This window comes from Anopheles cruzii, chromosome 3 (genome assembly GCF_943734635.1).
Source record: "Anopheles cruzii chromosome 3, idAnoCruzAS_RS32_06, whole genome shotgun sequence".
Taxonomy (NCBI): domain Eukaryota; kingdom Metazoa; phylum Arthropoda; class Insecta; order Diptera; family Culicidae; genus Anopheles; species Anopheles cruzii.
In genome coordinates, this window is record NC_069145.1 from 31,828,385 (window position 1) to 31,850,192 (window position 21,808).

At 47.9% G+C, this 21,808-nt stretch overlaps 3 protein-coding genes across 3 annotated transcripts; 1 reads left to right on the top strand and 2 right to left on the bottom strand.

The window, feature by feature from the left end:
• Positions 1–587: 587 nt before the first annotated feature.
• On the bottom strand, positions 588–2,680 carry LOC128275037 (myosin regulatory light chain 2). The gene is made up of 3 exons (XM_053013410.1): positions 2,530–2,680; positions 1,513–1,722; positions 588–1,410 (listed from the first exon to the last, which is right to left on the bottom strand). Exons 1-3 carry the CDS (start codon positions 2,530–2,532, stop codon positions 997–999), a joined length of 627 nt encoding a protein of 208 aa, XP_052869370.1. The 5' UTR covers positions 2,533–2,680; the 3' UTR covers positions 588–996.
• Positions 2,681–6,147: 3,467 nt separating this feature from the next.
• On the bottom strand, positions 6,148–7,907 carry LOC128272828 (pyridoxal phosphate homeostasis protein). Its single transcript, XM_053010710.1, has 5 exons — positions 7,690–7,907; positions 7,114–7,326; positions 6,891–7,047; positions 6,584–6,825; positions 6,148–6,465 (listed from the first exon to the last, which is right to left on the bottom strand). The coding sequence occupies exons 1-5, from the start codon at positions 7,780–7,782 to the stop codon at positions 6,388–6,390; spliced, it is 783 nt and encodes a 260-aa protein (XP_052866670.1). The 5' UTR covers positions 7,783–7,907; the 3' UTR covers positions 6,148–6,387.
• Positions 7,908–8,740: 833 nt separating this feature from the next.
• On the top strand, positions 8,741–9,499 carry LOC128273770 (outer dense fiber protein 3-like protein 2). The gene is made up of 2 exons (XM_053011806.1): positions 8,741–9,165; positions 9,232–9,499. Exons 1-2 carry the CDS (start codon positions 8,741–8,743, stop codon positions 9,497–9,499), a joined length of 693 nt encoding a protein of 230 aa, XP_052867766.1.
• Positions 9,500–21,808: the final 12,309 nt, after the last annotated feature.

The window sequence follows — 21,808 nt, forward strand, 5'->3', positions numbered from 1 at the left end:
GTAATAAAGACCATCCGGATTAGCTCAATTAAATGAGCTGATCAGTTCAGGTTACCGATCAATGTTTTGAAAATAAAACAACTACGCCTAAAAGTATGCATCGGTTTCTACTCCTTTTTGAATCCGTGAATTGAAACGTCGAAAACAGTCAGTCTCAACGAACGTCTGCACTTTCAAAAGCAATTTCATTCACTTAGAATGCTTCGGAAATTCAAATGTGAAAAAATATCAGCTTTAATCGCTCCTATTCCTCTAAGATATCACTCATTCATTTGCTAAGGTTTGCCAACCAATTATTAGCTAGTCATAATACAGCACCTGCAAAATGGACGTTTTTATGACCTGATGTTTAGAATATTACATCGTGCCAAACGTGATAAGACTGTCGGCTAGAAGACGTAGGCAAACGTTAGTAAAATAACATGCCTAAAGCCGAACTGCAAACGAAGAACCTCAAAACTACAACGAACAAAACTGACGAGAAAGGATGGCTTGTAGAGGACTCAGAAGTGGACGCACTTTCTTCTATAAATATATCACTAGGAATTCTCTCTTGCTTCATTTGAAAGACAAACAGCTACCAGAAGTTCTGTGTCGTGAACCTGTGTGCTTTAATTATTCCTCTTCTCCTTTGTTGTTACAATTGCCATTGCCATTTTAGCTCATTTATCTTAGTGATATTTTCCCGACCCCTATATAATGGTGTTTCACTTGTTGTTGTTTGTGTCATTGTTGATGTTGTTGATGATGATGATGTTCGCATCATTTCCCTCTGTATGTGAACCCCGCTCGCTTCATCATTGACATTAGTTTGTGAATTAAAGTTACAGTAAAACAAGACAGAAACAGAAACAAACAATAGAAAACAGTAGAAATCATACGGTCAGTATAAAAAAGACGGCCTTGAAACGAAGGTATTATACAAAATAAACAGAATCCATTGTTTTGATTTTTTTGTTAGTTTTTTAGGTTTGTTTTTGGTTTTAATTATAAAATTTATTCTTCTGCCTCCTCCTCGGTACCGGTCAGCATCGAGATCAGGGCCGCGGTGTCGATGAAGCCCTTATCGTCCACGACCATCTGATCGAATGCATCGTCCACCTCGTCCTCGGTGAACTTGTCCTGTCCCCAGTGGGTCAGAGCGAAGCGGAACTTCTCGCCATCGATCTTGCCGTTGGTGTCGAAGGCCTTGAAGGCGTTGATGACGACATCATCGTCATCCTGGCCACCACCGGACATGCGGTTGGCGAACAGCGTCAGCAGCTGCGTGAAGTTGAGTGGTCCTTGAGCCTCACCAAGCATCTCGTCCAACTCCTTGTCGGACACCAGCTTGCCGAGAGCGTCGAAGGTCGAGCGGAGATCGTTCTTGCCAATGACACCGTCCTTGTCGTTGTCCATTAGCGCGAAAGCCTGGCGAGAACGAAACGCAGTCGCGAAACACACGTTAGTTATCGAGCGGATCATTTCAGGTATCCTCGCTTGCCATCACACTCCAGGGCGCCCGGTACTCACCTCCTTGAACTCGGCGATCTGCTTCTGGGAGAAGAGCACAAAGACCGAAGATGGGGCCTTCTTTGCCTTGCGGGACGACGAGCCGCGGGTCGATCCGCGCTGAGAGTCCGAAGGGGTCGGTGCCGCTGGGGTTTCTGCTCCGGGCGTATCGGCCGGGGTGTCATCCTTGGACGACGCCTTCTTCTTCTTGACCTTCTTCTCCTTCTCAGACTGTGGAATTGCAGAGCGGAGAAAACATGTGATCATCAGGTAAGTGATCGTTCTCCTAGTAGATCACTGCTAGATCTTGGCAGGATCTTCATAGTAATAGAGATCCACAATAACTAAGGGTACGACGTAACACTGTTCATCCTTTTCGTGCTTTGCTTTTACCGGATTTCTCCAAAACTGTCTTAAACGGAGTGCCCAAGGCACACAGATTTCCCGAACCAACCAAAGCGGAAAACAACTGCACGGAGATCCATCAGCTTGAACTATCCGTCACAGCCCCAAGGCAAGCTGCGAAGTTTATTTTTAGAACTCTGTCTTGGAAAATTTTCTTTCGCCGAGACGGCAGCCGCAAACCCCCGAGAAGGTAGCTGATCGGGCGATTGCGTAACGAGCTGAGCACACCAATCGTCTTTTAACATCGCACCAATCTAGTTTGGTTTGTGCTTTTCGATTTTATCGCGCAACAGCACCACGAGTTATCTCTTTAAAACTCAAAACAGACCGCGCCGCATTAACGAAGATCGTACCAACAAGGAACGCAACTAGCTGGCGACGCGTACAGGATGCAATTAAGTTCGGTTCGATCAAACTTCAATCAACTACCGATATGCCATCACTCGCACTAGAACTCAACCAACTGTATCTATCTATTGGCACGACTTTTGAAAGTAAACCGGCTGTACAGTAACAGATCCAGGGCCATTACACCATTCGTGAGGTCCGGTAACACTTCAAGGATGAACAGGTTGGACCCACAGTTCGGTCCTTGGGAGCGGGCCTACCATGGACTACCAGAACGGTGCTTACCATGGTGCTTAGCTGGTGTGGTTAGAACGACTTAACTCGAGTACAGCTACTGAGCGACTGATTTTAAAGAAGCGCCGTGGCTGATAACTACGGTTGCTCCCTTCCGTCCGGCGGATCTTATTCGCCTTATTCGGCGAGTGTGAAATGTCGGTTTTATATTTCGTCCTGCGCGCGAACCGTATGCGCAAACCGTGGCTATTATTAGGTAATTCGTGGCACCCGGTCGAAATCGTCGAGACCGTCCGATTGTAGGCCGATTGGTGCGTATGCGCGTGCGGCCTATTTATGCTAGTGTGCGTCATTATTCCGCTGGTGGTCGCACAAAATACACATGCCCAACACTGTCCCACCTGTACGGACACTGGGGACACATCTCGGGAGGAGCCAATCGCCAACCTGGCCAAAATGCGTAACGATTTTCCTCGTTCGTCACACACTGGGTGGCTGTGTAGATGAGTCGCCGATGACTAGGTGTGGGTTACGTCTCCCTAGTGTTTTCCGTTCTGCCGCTAGCGAGGTCAACCTAAGACGGGCAAGTGGTTGGGAGCGAAAACTGGATCCCAAGACCCGAGCCAGTAACGCCAGCATGTGGCTCACATTTGAAAAACTTATTTTTAACCGCCATTTCCCACCTTATTGCGTGGATGGCGTCGGCGGCTACTCGCTCTTCTGCCCCCGGGGTCTGCTGTGGACCCATTCCTGTGACCTGGCCCAGCATCCCGCAGCACGTAATACACATGTAGTGCGTAAGCGAACAGTTTTCTCGTTTGGCCGGTGGAAGGGAAACGTATTAACAAAGAATTTTCACGGCTTTTATGCTAACGGGAAAGAAGGAAGCAAACGAGATGGAGACATTGAGCGAAGAAGGGCAAAAGAAGTGTGTATCAAGCGCACTCTAGCATTGCTAGTATAGGCCAAAATACTTTCAACAAACCTAAAAGAGAGAAAAAGTACTGGCTCAATTTCCGTGAATATTCATTGATACCATAAGTGACCAATAAATCTGGCGTTTGGAGGAAATGGAATGTACGAAACAGGAACTCGCGTTCTCTTATACGCTGGCCGATTGGGCTCGTAATCACTTTAAACTGGTCAGTAATTGTAAGTTTGGACGTACGATTACACACTAGAACAGTAACGTGTTGGTTCTAGATCTCGAACAACGTGTTGGCCTAGATCTTGAACAAGATTCAAGGTTGTGCCATTTTAAACAATCATGTATACACGTTTACTACTACACAGGTTGTTCCAGGACACATTTATGTGCCAAGGAAATTTAAGGTTAAAACCCCACCTAACTTTGGCGCAAAGTCAAGTTATTTCAACTTATTTACATACAATTATCCCAGCATAGTAATTGTATCGATTGCTGCATCGCGTTCATGGTTCATCGACATTTTTACCAATCCTTCAGAACATTCAACAATAAATTAGGAAAAAGAATAAAATCTGGCTTAAAATCGAAATTTTTCAATTTTTACGTGCGTGTAATCACAAGAAAATTACACAAATCATAAAGTTATCCCTTATGAGATTCTAGAACCCATGCGAAACCTCTCCTAAGCTAATCAGCTATTCGTCTGGTATCTATGAATGGAATTGGGCATAGATACCCTGCAGGGTGTATAGATAATAGATATGTGTTGACATGTGATCTTGAGCGCTCTTCGTCAAGTTCATCTAGAATTTGATTTAATTTTTCTCAATATTTTATTGCGGACTGCCTTATTTATATTTGGTTTTGTGCTTGGTTTCCATTGGATTTTTAAAATTACTGTCATGTTAAGCGATGAAACGGCTCGAGATGGACGCTTTTCATCTTGTAAGGAAATTGTAAGGAATTCTTGTAAGATGTGGAACAATAAAGGAAGTTATGTAGAGTTGCTAATCAAACAAATTTATGTTAAAGTACATTATCTACAGATAACAGTTTTTGTTTCTTTTTTTTAAATGTCGCCATTAATATCATGAAGGTACAGAAGAACAATGCATTTTAGTGTCGCCATACAGTTATTTTGTGTGTTTTTTTAGTGTCATAGATTTTAGTGCCGCCATGTTAATGTATGCTTTTATGAAAAATCATAAATTATTATTAGAGGAAGCACACAGATAAGTAAAAAATTGATAAGTGCAAAATACATCCATGGCTTAGAATGTATCTGGCTGCCTGAGTAGTGTCAACCTGACACAGTTTCCTTCTAGACAGGATGTCAGGTTTCGGACCGATTCCTGTTGCGCATTTGCTTACCATATTTTTGGCTGCATTCAAAATAGGACTGCTGTCGCAGCCTGAAACGGCTACCGGTGTTCGTTTCACGGCAGGCGAAAAATTGGGACTACATTTGACTGCTTCGTTTTATCTATTACGACTTTTTATCTTCTTTCTAACTTGTGCTAGTGTTCATGGACCATTTACTAGTAGCGTAACATTGAATGCGCTATGAATATCTCACACCTTTCAAAAGATACCATTTTCAAAATGGAATTTTTAACAGTTCCCAACTACCTTTTCTTCGGAACTTTGTGCTGTACGTTATACTATCTTAGTAAACAGGCTTAAGAATCAAGGCTCAAGAATTGGGAGCATGGTTCACTGATTACCATTCGCAATGATCATCACTTTTGCCACAGTCTAGCAAACCGCTTTAAAGTGGGAACGAAATGTTCGCAATAGAGATCTTGATTTCGGTTAAGATAATTTTAGAACCGTCTCTAGCGATATCATTGAAACCACAAAGGGGCTGAGCATTGAAAATATGGCGAAAGAGAACACGTACCGGCGAAAAGGACAGCTAGTAACAGGAATTAATAGACCCTGCTTAGTAATTATACTTTGTTTGTTTTCAATCGCAGTTAGCGTTGTTAGAAGGCATCGTATCGACGATCTCGACTATCTTGACGATCTTTCGAAATGTGGTTATAGGGATGATCGTTTCATCATCAGATAGCACTCATTCAATTACCGTCAACAAGACTGCCAAATCTTGCAACTCTCAGATGTGGTCCTGCAGAACCTGAACGCTATCCAGCGGCACTTTAATCGCTCGATCGAAATTAATTGGCGAAAATTCGACAGCAGATAGTTGGTGCATTTTACGACCAGCTACGAAGAGCACTAACTATCTGTTAGTGCATCTCTACACCGTTCGGATGGGTTCGCCTCGCCCGTTCGTTACGCACGCTGTTCCACGAGTCGGGCCGCTCTACAACCACTAGCGGTAGCATACCCTACCAACGACCAAACATTCCTGCGCTAAAAATACTGCCAATAATATCTTCACACATAACAATTCCTCGCACCGTACCCAATGCGTCTCTCTTACGTGTAACGGTCAACCCACGAAAGTACCTGCAAGTTCGGCTGGTCGGTCGGTCGCTGTATAACGGCGCATTGGCTCGTATTGCTGCCGATGATTCATACAAATTCGTGTGGAAAAGCTTGGTACGCGTTTTATGTTAGACCATCTGGCCGAGCACACAGGAACATATTTTACGGTCGTTGTGGCGCCGAAACATTGCAAGAAAAGTCATTCGCGTAGACAGAACATTATTACTTAACTATTTCGTAACTTCGCAAGGGTTCATCATTATATCATCATCATTGTTTATTTTGCTCTTTTCACATTTAATTCGAATCATTAATTAATGCATCAGATTTCAACCAGCGAAAGATTATTTCTACATGCTCACCAGCACTGTGCTTCGTAAAAAATAGGTGACTTGTTGATTCAATATTCGCACCCACACCACGCTGAGCAAGGCTCGGTCGGTTTTGGCTACAAAAACAGAAGCTGCAATCTCTAGATGCCCTGCGGCCAGACAGCAGAGCGGGTTTCTTGGTTCAGCTCGTTCGCATGATCACGCAGTCGATGGTTTCTTGGCCCTAGCGCCGAAAATAGAACTGCCCACGCGCACAATGGTGCTACCCGATTCAATCTGTAAAAAGAGAAATTAGAAAAAAATGAGTGTGCTATTCCACCGCAGACACACAAAGCCGTCTGAGGAAAACCGGTGCCTGGGGCTGTGTTGAGCGGATCTGACTCGACATACTTACGGCCTGTACAAAATCATCCGACATTCCCATCGATACCAGCACTTCGGTTGGGTCGCGTTCGAACGTTGAGCAGATTTTCTCGTGGCAATTCATCAGCGTACCAAAGTCAGGGTTCGGCCCAACGCTGTAGTCGTGACCGAAGCGCCCAATAGTCATCACTCCGTCACATCTCAGATTGGGACATTTATCCAGCACATACTGGTACAGCGACACGACCTCTTCCGGTTGGACACCATTTTTTTCTTGAAAAATTTAACATTGTAATCGTTTTAGATCTTTTCCAACACTGATGTTCAAGTAATCTTACCATCCTCTCCACTAGTGTTGACCTGGACCAGCACATTTAGCTTGGCTTGCTTCTCCGGGTGTTCCGTTTTTAGCTTTTCCCATGCTTTATTCAGCCCTTCGGCCAATTTTATACTGTGAACCGTTTGGATCATGTGCAGGTTCGTAAGATTTAATACCTGAAACAACGATCGAATGATTATCAGCGAACACCGGATACGGCTTACTAACGTTTTAAGGTGCACCTTATTGATTTTGTTGGTCTGCAAATGGCCGATAAAATGCCATCGAATGTCCTTGCACTGCTCCAGTATCCTGGCATCGTTTGCTTTTTCCACCAGCTCCTTCACGTAGTTTTCCCCGAAATGGCGTTGGCCCACTGAGTACGCCTCCAGAATGAGCTCGACGGGTTTTGTTTTGCTGACGGCAACCAGCAATGGTTTTGGAATGTTGGTTGTCTGTGGGTGAGACCAAACATAAGTGAGTTTTTTCACAATGACGAGTTGGCTAGCTAAACCGTGAATGGGACCGTGTAGTAATAGCTCGTGAGATGCGCAGGCTCATCTGCATTGTTAGGGCGTCCAGTTATAACATGATAACGGCTCAACATCATCTTGAAGGCTTTTCTAAACGACGTGAAAAAAACTCACACAAATGTGCATCTGTTTCTTAGCGTTTTCGCTAATCAATTGTTATCATCGACATTCACAAGGTTATAAATTTATGAAAAAAGCATGCTATCACATCACCGAAAGACATTTTTCATTATATTCTATTGGTTTTGAGAATACCAATGTTTTTTGTGTCGAATGCACACTTACCGTCGAACGGGCGCCGTATGCCTCGTCGATTCTTCGCAGTGTTTCTTGAATACCCAACTTCACGTCCACTCCGGCCATGACTTTGCGTATCATTTAATGAGACTAGCCGACACTTTGCCTCATACGGCGACCTGAAATCACATGAACATTGATGCAACAATGTTGTACTGGCTATCTCAGAATATAAATCGTTATATTTCAACTTGATGTAGGGTTTGTTTTTCTTATCAGCTGCTACCTAATAATAATAAATAACAATGACGTTTGGCTGTATGCAAACATTTTGACGTTTCGCTGATCAATGGCCGTATAACAGTTGTTTGCAATTTGTGTTATACCGCGCACAAGAAGCAAACCACGAAAACCAAATTCCACATATTTTATCAAATGAACGGCTCGAGCCTAAACATTCAACGTCCTTGCAATAACTATCTGTCTTTTGGGCGGTGCACGACATTACAAGGTATAAAGAAGTTGTTTTAAAAAGAATTGGATTTGTGCCGGTTGCGCCCTCTTTCGGGCAGTCAGTTTGCCACGCTCGTATGCAACTGAACCGGTTGAACTTTTTCAAATTACCGGTCGAAGCGCCATGCTGAAGTGTTTTGAAAATTAATTTTCTTTTTGGTTTTCCTCAAACGCTTGCTTCAGCTGTATTTGAATTATTTGTTCGTAGTCGTTTTCTCATAACATAATTGCAAATAGACATCTATTAATGTTATAGGTTTGTAATTACATTTGTCGACTTATTGTCGGATTTTTCGTGTACCGAAGATCAACCAGATTCGTTCTTGTGTGATTCTTGTTTTAAAGCCATATGGACTTAAACCATTGAATTTTCCTTCATGTCGAATAAACAAAACTAACTGGTTTAAATTGTTAATAGTTAATCTTCCCCTCCGATAAAACATCAAATCGGTATCTAATCTAAGCTACCTTTGACACCACAATTGCCACCGACTGTCGTGTTCCATTTGTCAATCGTAAATCACCTTTCGACGAAGCAGTTACAAAATTCAAAGTGATCCATAATTAACGCGTAAAGGACAAAAAAATGAATCGCTTCAACGGTCCTGGTCCAAATCAGTATAATTTACCACCGACATTCGGTTTTGATCACCATGATCCTCGAAAAGAACGAAAGCCAATGTACTCGATGAGAGCACGAACGCAAATCGCTTACAAAACGATAGGACCCGGTCCTGGGGCACCGTATGAAGTGCAGAAGTTTACACGTTCGGGCCGTGCACACGAACTGTCCTACTCGATGGGCAGCCGCTTGAACCCCCCGAAACAAGATCTTATTCCGGGCCCTACCCACTACGCTACGCACCTCGTTCCAGTAATGAACGGTAAACGTGCTCCACATTACAGCATTCGAGCGCGGCTGAAGGACCCCAACAAGGACGATTTTCCCGCTCCGAATCAATATCTAGATGACATCCGTGTTGTTCGCCCGAAACCACCCTGCTATACGATGTAAGTCAAACGAGCCCAGAACCGATCCTCATCATTGCTCTACAGTTCTGTTGTTTTTTCCCAAAGGCAAGGGCGGTTCAAAGAACTACGAGTGTTCCAATCACCTGGTCCCGACAAATATATTCTTCCTACCTGTGATGTAACACACAAGCGGCCACCGAATTATACGATCCGAGCACGGTTTCCTGCGATTGTCGACCGAAACCCACATCCCGGACCCGGTAGTTACGGACTGGTGGACCAACAAGTGGGCGCATCGGCTCCAAGCTACAGTTTCCGTATGCGCTATCCGCACTGGGCTACTACGATGATTGTGCCGGGCGATCAGTGCTGATCCCACAGGACCCCGGTAGTCCAGCGTCCTGGACCGTTCAACAGGAATAGGATTGAACACGGAGACCCAATTAACGGGGACAGAGACGGCACCCAATTAGCTGGTGACATGATGAGGCACTTTGGTCCAAGTGTCTGGTTGACTGCAAACGCTAAAAGCATAAACTTTTCCCCCGGACTATCGGTGACAGCAGCACTTGAATGTGAATGGGTGAAGGTCGAAATGTTGGCCAGCTAAACGGGCCGAAAGTAGTACCAGGCGAAAGGATCGATAAATGCTGTGTGAAGTTGTTGGTTTTGTCTAAGTGGACCAACGGCGTCGGGCAGTGGGCAATCTGGCAAACCCTTTGCAGTGCGGGAGGTCTTGACACTTGGCTTCTAAGCGTCTCCTCTCAGGGATATCTGGGCCCGTAAAAGGATGTGAATATTATGTAAGCTGGGCAAAAATAAAAACCATCTGTTAGTGGTCTTTTACGACGTTGAGCGTGCGTGTTGTTTTCACTGGAGTTAAAGATTTAAACTTTCTTTTACTGCTGTACGGTAAAGGCTACGTTAGCGACCGGAATCTGAGCATCTAAAACTTTATTGATACTGGCAGTTGGTGTCGGAACAGACGATACGATACTTCCTCTCTGCCAGGGCATGCGTTGGAACGGAAACAGGTAATCCGAAGAAATTGATTCAAATCGAGGCGGACGTCAAAATGTCAGTGATCAAATTACCGGTTCTGTGAGCTGCACTTTTCGGTGCAATCATCAAACGATCATAACTGCTGACCTCAAGAGAAATATTCCCATTAAACTGCCTGGACATTGCGGAATTAATGTGTTGCCTGATTCTCGTTAGTTTGGTGTTGATGCGATGTTCAACTTCCACAGAGAACCTAATAAATGCTATGTTTTGTTCCCGATTTCAAAGCAAAACCGCAAGTGCTATGAACGCCTTCCGAGTGACGTTAGGTTAAGACCCCCGTTTACTGACTGGCGGGGGTTCCGTTTTGCTCCACCCCGTCGTCCATCTTACGAACCACGGGCAAGCGCGTGTAGAATCTCGCCTTTTGGGATCCCGAAACCCCCCGTATACCATGGGGGGCCCAGGGGGCCGGTGAACGGCGAGCGAAGACGCCCCGAAGACGCGACCCCCGAGAGAAAGAGCATACACCAATTAACCGGCATAACGAGGATCAAATTACTCTCCCCAAAAGCCACACTCATTTGTTATTCAGTGAATCGATCTTGTCGCACCGGATGAAAAATGTCATGAGCATATCAATAAAGCAATAAAATCTCGGCTCGTCTTTCGAGGCAGCGTGGGAAGTGCCCGGCGACGGAAGGAAGGCTCCGGGCCGATCTTCGCCGGGGCTTCGGTCTTGACGCGGGCTGTGTGTGGGAGGGGAGAAGAAACTACGGGAAACACCCCATTTTCACTCAATCCTTCCATCCGCTTCGCCGGAGCTGTAGGCCGTTCGTCGCCGCTGTGGATGATGATGATGGCGATCGTTTCCTTTGGCACTTCAGGTTCAGGTTCGCCGAAATCACCTACACGTGTATGTTTGTGTGAGCGAGAGAGGGAGCGAAACCCGACGCGATCATAAGCGGCCCATAAATGACTCCTCCGGACCGGACGAACGACTCTGATCGGCGACACACCGGGCGACACCGGGCTCCGGGTCTCCGGGCCCGTTCGCCCAAGTAGGCCGCGCCGGGACCGAACGCGGACAGGATGGTAGGCACTTTATGGCCCACCATCCTTCGTCTGCGCGTCTGCCTTCATCTTCGGCTTCGGGTTCGGCGTGGCGCAGTCGATTAGATGCAATAAAAACTTAATTTGATTAGATATTTATATAAGCCGATCGCGCCGAATGCGCGCGCCCGAGTGCCCCGACGAGTGGCGCGGGGCAGCGGGGCAGCCACGATCCACACCCGTGGGGGCGGGCGCGTCCCCGAACCGGGTTCCCGGGCTCCCCCTCGTGTGGGCACAGGTAATGTCTCAATTAGACGCCCGGCTCGGTTAGATATCTTCTTCATCTATCACGCGCTATGGACACGGCCGATGTCGGTCGTGTCCGTCTTTGGAAGGACACGGCTCAACGGCGGTCCGTCGGTTGAGGGCTGGTAAAGCGCCCATAAGCCACATAATTGTCGTGCCGCATAACGTTGTCGTGCTTGATCAACAAATCGATCTCCACATCTCCACATAGGTGCGTGGTCCGGCCAGACCCGGAATGCATAATTGGACTCAAAAACAACACACCCACCCGCAGGTCGCAGCAGACCTTTCCGTGGGTCCGGGATGGTAAACGTTTTACAAGCGCACCGCTGAGGCTGCACCAAAGACTCCTCCAGCCTTCGCTGCCATCCTGTCGTCGTCGATCAGTTCACCCGAGCCTGCCGTAATGAGCTCGGTCCGCTCGATGGATTCGTTGGACCACTTAGGGACGAGGATCTACTTTGTGACACACACACACGAACACGCTGCCCCTCTCTCGCTCTCTGTGTGTCTCACGCGGCCCGGCCAACGAGGGGAGACGCCCGTGTACCTTTTTTGTACTTACATCATCCATTACGGTGGTACCTGTTGTTGAAGTACTTTAGCGTCACGGCTAATTTAGCACGAACCCTGGGCACGGACGAAGCCCGACACCGCTCGCAGACGGAACGGAGCCCCACTCCGGGGGTGGCGTGGAGCTCCCCCGAAATGGTGTACTGTTGGTTTTTGCTCACAAATTTAATTATACGCATTTTTGTGCGCATGTTGTGTTTTTTTAATGACCATATAATTAATTCATATTTTATTGTTCTGCTGCTGCTGCTGCTGCTGCTGCTTCTGCTGTCGTCTGTTGTCGGCGGCGGCGGTACAGTGTGCGGTCGGTCGCTGGGCCTTGTTGTGTTTTGTGGTTATTTCCTCGCCTGCGCCATCATTATCGTCGCCGCTGATAAGGACCAGCGGTGGTGGTGGGAGGCTGGAGGCTTAGTGAGGGCCCAAAGGGTACCGGGGTTTTGCATACAATTACACGCACACATCGAGAACCGCCTTTCCGGTTAGGGTTTTTCGTTGCGTAGTGGTTCCACCGTGGTTCGCGCGACCGATGCAGGTGCGTGCGTGTTGACCAAAAAAAAAAAACACAAACAACGGAGATGTCCAACATCCTCTCGGAGGGTGCTCCTGTCTTTGGAATGTGGCCGCCGGGGGTAATGGTAAAAATGTGCAGATCTTGGGATGGCGAATGCTGTTGTAAGCGTTGGGATGATTTGTACGGCCATGAATGACGGATTCATCGAACGTAGATTGATATACTAGAAAGGTAGGATAGGCTCAGCTTAGTTGGAAAGTTGAGTCCGATATTAGATAATGTAATAACTTGGCCACTAGGTCACAGCGTAAAATATAACTATCTTCATTTAAACAAAGGATAAAAAGAAATACCAGGATGGTTATTGGTCGATTTTTGGCCATTACCTGGGAGGTGGCCTGGCGAGCCCATAGTTCTCATCGATCATCCGCCAATCAGTCGTGTTTTCTCATCGGCATTGACCCCGGTCGATTCCATCCCGTGCGTGCGGAATTAATTCGGTGTTCCAGCAGTTCCGACAGACCGGGGAGACCCGGGCCCCAACTCGACGAAAAGCGACGAACGCCGGGCGAATGGTCCAATGGAGAGAAAATTAAATTATGATTAATTACACGACTGATGGGGCATTACGTACGGCGGTGGGTTCGACGGTGTTTTTTTGTTTCTTCCCCTTCGCAGGACATCGATCTGACAACTTACTCTCTCCCTCGAGAGAAAAAGAGAAACGGTGCGAAAATCTATAAGGCCCGCGAAGCAATAGAGGACCCGCCGGAGCGGTGGTGCTCTCGTTTTATAGAACACTTATATTTATCTTAATTATTCAGCCGATCCTTGCGCGGCCCTCTAATTGTGGCCATTGCGGCGGCCGGGCAGCTGATGGCACCGCGCCGGGCCTCGCTTGATCCATTCGTGACGTGTACAGCTCATTAGGGGGTAGCCGGCCCCATCACGGCCCAGGATCTGTGCACTTCCGAATACGGACGAATCTTGGGCGAAATTGTGGAGCAGCCGACCGACCGGCACCGTACACTAGCGCCAACAAATTACCATCGGCCGGTCGGCCTCTCGCCGGCTCGCGGTGGTGCTTGATTTGCATAATGGATTTTCTTATTGCAGTTGCACGCCGGGCTCGCTTGCACCCGCCGCTCCATTCTCGGTATGCTCGGAGGGCGCACGAATTATGCGTTGCGGCCTTATGGCCGAGCCCAAGCCGCTTGTGTTATTTTGCACCCTTTGGCTCTGCCCGGTTGTGGTCCGTTTTGTTCGCACCATTTGCGGTCCCGGCCCCCCTCGAGCAGCCTGTGTACCGCCCGTGTGTGTGTGCGTTCATCACTTGCGCAGGGTGATCGGTGCCAGTGCATCATTACACCTGAGGAGTGCCCCTGCGCGCGATAAAAAGGCGATCGATGCACGCAAACGCCCCGACGTTGGCGCAGTGTTCATTATGGCGTCAGGTTGTTAATTAACGATCATTTTCGAGAGCCCGCCACAGCACGGCGCAGCGGCGATCCTGCCGCTCCGATCGTGTCGCCGATCCATCAACCGGGCGGCCAAATTGGCCGTGGCCGCGAGTTGTGTTGCGTTCGTTCGCGGCGCGCAAGATTCGATGGTCGTCGCGCGGGCGCCAGACAAAAGTACATCCTTCGAAATGGGATCAAACCGACCGATTAACCTAAATCGTCGTGGGTCAGATTTCCCGCCTAATGGGCGGGTTGCAACGCGTGGTACGCGTGTATCCGGTTCGGGCAAACGATCACCGACCGGCGATCAAATGCTGCTGCTGAGCCCTCGTCAATCCCGTGCGTGATCCGGTGGATATTTTACGAGCTTTCATGATGGCGCATAAAAACAAGCGCTCTTAAAATTAACCCTTCAGCCTCGGACCCGGAAAATGTCAGGCAGCGCAGCGGTTGGCCTCTAAAGCCGATATCTTTATGTTGGTTTATTTATCCCTTATTACGGCTCCGGTTGGTGCAGTTAAATCATTGATACTGCCGTACGAGGGCAGCAAGAGAGGCCACTTCCGAGAGTTCCGCGGTTCCGTTCCGTCCGGTCGTGCATTCAAATGAGACACCATTTTACGTGGCCCCGTTGACTGTCTTTCGCGCATTCCCCATGACGTACGATCGCGATCGGGTTACTCCTTGCGCGTGGTCGAGCTCTGAATTCGAGCCTCAACCTGTCACCAGGAACCCCGGAACCGGTCAGGGGCATCTCACGGGCTCTCTAAAAGTTTTCCATCGCCAGTGCCATTAACCATCGCCGATAACAGGACATCGTGTTAAATGGGCTCATCATTAAGATATCTTCATCACTGAAACAATCACCACAATGCATGAAATTCAAACCCCCCTCCCCACCGCGTTGGTGGAATGCGGAGGGCGTTGAGTGATGCTGAGTTAAGGCTCGCCCCTAATCAACGCCAAGCGCTGGCCTCTCCGTGGCCCGACGGAAAGATGATGGCCCCATTACTAGTCGTCTGTAGGGGGCCCCTAGGTGAGCCCGCGGGGGGGCGTTGGGTGGGCAGCGGAACCCCCATCTAGCAGCCACCATTCGCCACAAATCAGTCACTCAACGGACTCGTTATGCTGCGCGCCCGGCCACACCGCCGGCCCCGGTCGGCGGTGAGGGAGAAGATCGAATCGTGAAGATAACAAATTACGCTCCAATCAGTTTGGGAAATTAATTTCGATTTCCAGTCGATTCGTTCCGCTGATTTTATTAGTTTGAATGGTGTAGGAAAGGAATTTGGGTGCGAATCGGGACAGGATTGGGAACGAGGAACGGGCCACCGAACTGCTAGGGGGAGTCAGTGAAGGTATGACATTTTTCTAGAAGAATTATGTAAAGATCCTTCGCACTGGTTTGTGAGAATATATAAAAATAAACCAACTTAGCTTAGATGTGTTAATCGGATGAGAAAATATAAATTTGGTAACAAAATATTTATCATATTTCCTCTGACTGACTCCTTTTGAGTATGATTTTTTATGATTTTCTCAACACACTACAAACTTTTAAGGTAAAAGCAAAGCGGACATTAAACTTCAACATTCAACGCTCAAGGCTCTACCGCTTGAGTCATTGGCCATTCGGCAGCGTGCGGTTTTGGTTTCCGCTGCGCCAATTTGCAATCGGGCAAACGTTAAGGCTGTGAAGTGTTTTCGCACCTTTGCGCACCGCCCTAAGCCGGACCGGATTAGGTAGTCAAAAAGTTCACCCAGCATCCGAGTTTCAATTACTGAAAAGGCCACTCAATCATTCACACCTTTTCCTCGACTTCCCGGGTAATCGATACGCTGTTCGGTATGTTGATTTAACACCGTTTGGCTTTAAAGTTAGAGTCCTCCTGCTCGAGTGTCACTTGATCTTCTTGGCACTGTTGCGGTCTATCGATCCTTCTCTCTGTCTCTCAGTTTAGATACCTAATTGGGTGTGAAATTGAATTTTCCCTAAGCAGCATTCGGTTCGGGGCAAACATTTTATTTTTCTCTCTCTTCTCAGTCAATCAAGCAAAACACGGGTGCGAGCCGATGGCGAGCCTCTGATGGCCGTGCAGCCCGTGGTTTTGCAGATCGAAACCCCGTGCCGACGACAGAAGTGGACCGCGGACAACCGAAAGCAGAAATCATCCCGGACATGTGCGAACGGCTTAAAACAACAGCCTCCGGTGGAACCGGAGGTGGAACACAGAAGCGGAAAACCGTTCCCGGAGCGCCAATCCGGCCCTAACCGCGGCCCACACTAAGCCAGGCAAACTGAATTAACATAAATTAAAATATAAATTGCTTGTCGAAACCAGTCGGGGCGGTGCGAAAATTGGTTCGGCCATTATTTTTAAGAACCGATTTTAGGGGCGAAAATTGTTCGACCCCAAAAACGCGCGATAAACGAGAGAGAGACAGAGACACGGGAAAGTCGAGATTCGCTCGACTTTCCTGGTCCTTGGCGGCAGTGGCGCTGCTCCGGGGAGGCGCCGCCGGCAGGATTGCAACACTAAAGTCACACAGTTAAACGGTGAGCGGACCGAGTGGACGAAGCACGAGGCGCGACGCGGCGTGTCAGTTAACGAGGTGCAGAAGTGCGCTGACAAGGGACAAGAGGCTGACGTTCTATCCGGGCAGCCGGGGATGGGATACCGGTAATTGTGTGGCCGAAGCTCTGGACCACTGGACGCTGGACCTATTTAAAGTCAACAAAACGACGCTCATAAGTCCTAATTCCAGCACTTCGGTGCGAGGGTCTCACTCTTGGCCGCACCGATGATTGACGATTCCGGGGTGCGGTCCCGTCCTGCACCCGGTGCAATCCGGCCACTCTGCCGAAGGCTCAGGATTCCGTTTACGGTTCCCCGGTTCACGGCAGTGCCGGCTCCCCACAGGACCGGTGCTCTAGCTCCTGGAGCCCAGCTCGGCCAGAGTTATGGTCTGAAGTTTCTCACTTTTGCGCCCGAATGGACGGTTTTAGGAGAGGCGCGCTCTTTTTATGATTTATTCAAATCGCAGTGCCTTCCGTACGAAAAGCCCATTTCCTCTTGGGCCGTTCCCGCTTTCTACGGAGCGCAGCAGCGCCGTTGATTTACGATGCAACAAAAATGATGCGCAGCGAACGGGATGGACAACGGAGTTTAAAATTAGCTTAACTCACAATCATTTACATAGTTCAATATTTACATAGCATCAGCACATTATTTATTGTATGCAAAATGCGTAGATACATTTCAATGTTATTGTTATGCAATTGTGTAAGGAGCAAGCAGGACCTAGTAGTAATATGGAGTGTTTTGTAACGAGGTGTAACATTGATTTGGATTTAAAAGGTACAATTGGTTTGGAATTAATGCAACTGAAACAAGCTAAACTCAGGTCTTAGAACACCATATTGAAGAAAATATAAAACCTGAAAAGGCTCAAACAAATGTTTAAAATTAAGTTCAAAATTCATCAACGTAATCTTCTTCAAGAGCCAGTGTTGCCATCAACGTGATATGCGGTCGTTTCTCTGCGATTTCGGCCTTCAAACCCTCTAATAACCCTACATAGTATTCCCTGCGGACGGACGGGAAATCCCTTCTCAAGATAGTCGTTGAAAATTACTCCATGCACATCTCAAAATACCGAGGCCATGCGATTGTTGAGCTTTCTGGCACTTTAGATAAAGTTGATTCTCAGATAATTTACTTCCACACGACTCGTTATTGAATGCTACTACTTTGTACATACTCTATGTCATTGTTGACTTCTCGTGATGCTACAATTTATCTCAAAACAGACGAACTAAGAGAGTTCAATCGAAAATTTTAGCAAACGATAGTTTGAGGTAAGCCGTCCTATATTTTACACTTTGAGGTATTGAAATAAGCCTGTGGCAGGACGATTTCTTTTCAATTACACTCTCCGGATTTTACGGGACAAGCTGTGGTTCTGGAGCAACACACTCAAACCGTGAACGTCCTATTAACAGCTCAACAATGTGCCCCCTTTTCCTACGGTTTCCTTCCACGAAGGATGACTTCATGCTTCCTTATCAAATTCATCTTCATTAGCATCAACCTCTGGACGCAGACGCAGGTCGTGTAGTAATTCGATAACATCTGCGATCCCGCCCTGCGTCGTCCGCATTACGTCCACCGATTGTGCGATAATAATCCTAATTGATTCGTCCTGCTAATGTACTGTGACAATGTAACGGAATGCCCGCGTCGCCCGCGAAATGGTCGCGCGAAAAACCTCGCACGCCCCATTATGAGGATCCTGCCAGGATTGGGTTTCGCGCGACACCGTGTCGCTCCGGGATGTGGCCAGCCCAGCGTGGGGGCCCGGTGAAAGAAAGGAGTGCGAAAGGCATCGTTGCGAGCCTCACGAGCGTCATGTTACCCGTTAATTAATTTGTTTGGTTATTTTGTAGCCAACGCCAACGCGAAGATCCACCGTCGGCCCGCCACCGCCACCGCGAAGGGCGCGCGATGGAATGCTGCTGCACGAACACGGGGTCGGAAACCCTACCGGTTGCGGTAACCCCGTGGTCCTCGGCCTGCCTGTTGCACCGTTCCCAGTGTTAGCCGGGCTCTTAAAGACGTGGCGTGTTGCGTGCTTGCTGGTCGTTCGCCACAAAACGCGAAAACGAAGTGATTACTTTACACTCAAATCATAATCGAAAGTTTATTGCCCAAATGGGTTCGCCCGACGAGTGTGTGTCGTGTCTGGAACAGATTACCTCGTTTCGGTTCTGTCGGACAAGGCAGACACGGCAGGCTCGGAGTTCGGAGCTTCGGCGAAACTGTGGAAGCCTCATTTGGGCAAAAGGCAGATTAGGCAGCCGGCCTGCCGGTCTAAACAGTACCAGCCAGCCGGGGCGAGCTGCTACGAAATTAATGACCATAAATGTGGATAGCAAATTTTGCCCAGTTTATCATCTTTATGCCTGGACGCGCCGCGGCATAGGTTACCACCGGCCACATATCTGGTTGCATCGCGCTGGGCCTCCACTGTCGTTTGGAGCCATTGTGGCCATTTTCAGTTTCGCCGTGTAATTTAAGCATGGTAATTTATTTCGTTTATTATTTAAACATTTCGATACCCGGTGTCCGTGTCCCCCCCGTGTCAGCTGGCAGCCTCCCGGGGCTCGGCAGGTCGATGATAATCGCTGCCGCCGGAACCCAGCGCTGCCATTCTTTTTACGTTCGTCCACTAATTTTAAGCGCACCATTCGCTCGCTTTAATGGCCACGCCGTAACGCAATTTATTATCGGCCAAAAATTATAATTAACTAAAGATATTGATTTTGGGCTCCATCTCCGTGGCATTTCGATGATCGTCGTCGTAGCCCTGGCCACTCAACAGGCACAGTGTTGGGTGTAGGAGGAATGCATTGATGGACACACGGTTCGGGCACAATTGATCGCCTCCGCTGCTCCGGTGTCCTTTTATTTGTGAGCCGCTAAACGGTCTGATGAATAATCCTCTCAAATTACCCACGGGCCCGCGGAGGAGGTAATGTTGCACCCGGTACGCACCTTCCGGGCCTGTTTTGCATTTGGCACTCTCCGGCCAGCCAGCCAGCCATGCAATCGAAACCTCGAAGCCGCCGCCAGGGGAACATCACGAGGCGAGAGCAACTGATTATAATATGACTCCTTTTGCCACGTATCAATTATTTAATATTTATAACTTCAAACAAATTTACCAGCGTAATTTATTACGTACAAAATATATATTGTGCAATAAGCGAAAAATAAATAACCTCCCAAATTGATCCCCGCACAGGACCCGCGGGCGCGGCCCCCCCTCCGTTTCGGGCGTGCGTCGCAAGGGGCACAAGTGGCCATCTCCCGTGTCCTCGCCGCCGAGCTGATAGGCCCGAAAAACTCATTTCTGCCCGGCCGTTTACGCCAAAGTGAGCTTTTTCGTAGCGTTTGAAGGAAAATTTCGTCGCTCCGAACCTCGGTCCCGAGCCGGGTCGATGGGGTTGGCAAGGGTTGCGCCCCGCCCCGGCGCTGCTGCGAAAAGGGAAGCAAACATAATTTATTGCCCCAACAACAGCTTGAAATTATCGAACTTTAGTTTTCGACTCGTAACGCCTCCTTTCCGCAGGAAACCGGGTGATAAACTGTGTGTTTTCTCGCGGTCCGAGTCTCGCGCGGTTTTTTTTTGCGCAGCGCGGGAAAACTCACTCCTGGCGGCCGGGCGTGCATCATGTGGCCATCTCGATGCGAAGATTTACGCGCGGATAAGCTTGACGGGGGACCGTTCACGGTTCACGGGAAGGAAGCATTACTCAATAACTAATGAGCTCCGCTTCGTTCGACGGCTTCGATGACAGCCGCAGCTACGGCAGCTATTGCTTAATAGGATTTCTCCATGGAACCGTTCCCGAATGGCGCTGATACACTAGCATAAAACATAACGAAAGCAGGGCAGCTGCTGCCTCGGACACTGTGATGCCAATTGGTGGTGATTCGATTTTCGAGCGATTCGCGCTTCGATTTTTTCTTGTAGTTCGTTTTTTATCCCCTGAGCCAAATGCAATCGAATGCAAATTTGTAAACAATATGAGAGATTAATCTTTACCATTTTTTATTTCGCATGTTTTTTTTTGCGCTGCCATTTATCTACTACCTATGGGCGAATGTGTCGCCCGGAGTCTTTTGTCGGGCCGGAGTTATTAATGATCGGTCAACATACTTCGATTTCTTCGTTTCGTTTTCGGTTGGCTCCTGCGCCGTTGTACGTTGTGCTGCAAACTTCGCAAAACAATGCCTTTCGGGAAGGCAGTCCGGGCAATAAAATCTCGGCCAACGATGACAAACGCGGCCCGTTTCGCGGTGGAAGCGAAAAACAAAAAGCCGGAGGACCATTGGAACGAATTCCCCGGCCAAAACTGTCATAAAATAACTCACCCATTTTTTCGGGCCAGTCCGGCCGTCGCGCTTCTAATGTGTGATCGCTTAACGGGCCACATTTCGAAATGAATTCATGATCAAATAAATTACCCGTTGATTTATGACGTCATTTGCTGCACGGGGAATGTGCCCAAAGCATAAGCGAGCGAGAAAAAAAAAGCGCTCCAACCCAAGGCTTAGCGCGTTTGGCCCTGGCCAGCGATTTTTTGTTCGATTGGCTCATCGATTGGCCCTGTTATGTGTGTTCGATCCCGGAGGCAATTTAGAATTTTCACAATCAAATTTGTATCCCCTATTCAGTTTGAGTTGGATTTATGCTGGGACCAGGAGCCCGAAACATGATTCAAGAAAGGATACGAGAAAAATGGAACACAGCAGCGGCGGAGAGGGCTAAAACATGCAACGAATATCAATAAATGAGGCTGGCGCATTGAATGGAACAAAGCCGCACGCGAAATCAGTGGCGCAAAGTCGGCAGAATATGTGAAACGGAATCATAAATTCGAAACAATCGAACAGAGCGATGGGTTTTGGGGGGTTCCGAACACAAATGCTCTAGTTAGTGGGATCATCCATCCGGACGATTGGTTGCAGTACGTTTAGGTTCACCCAAAGGTTTGACAAGAAAACAATTTTCAATACACATAACGATGGTCATGATTGTTCGTAGCACAAATAGAAGTAATTATTAAATATTGCATGAATCAAAGTTCTACTCATTCGTTTGAAAATAAAGCAACTAAGCTCTTTCGATCCTATGGATCAACCCACGGACCACCTATCGGCATCATGCTCGGCGCCGAAAATGTTCTGTTTGTACGCAAAGGGACATTTCC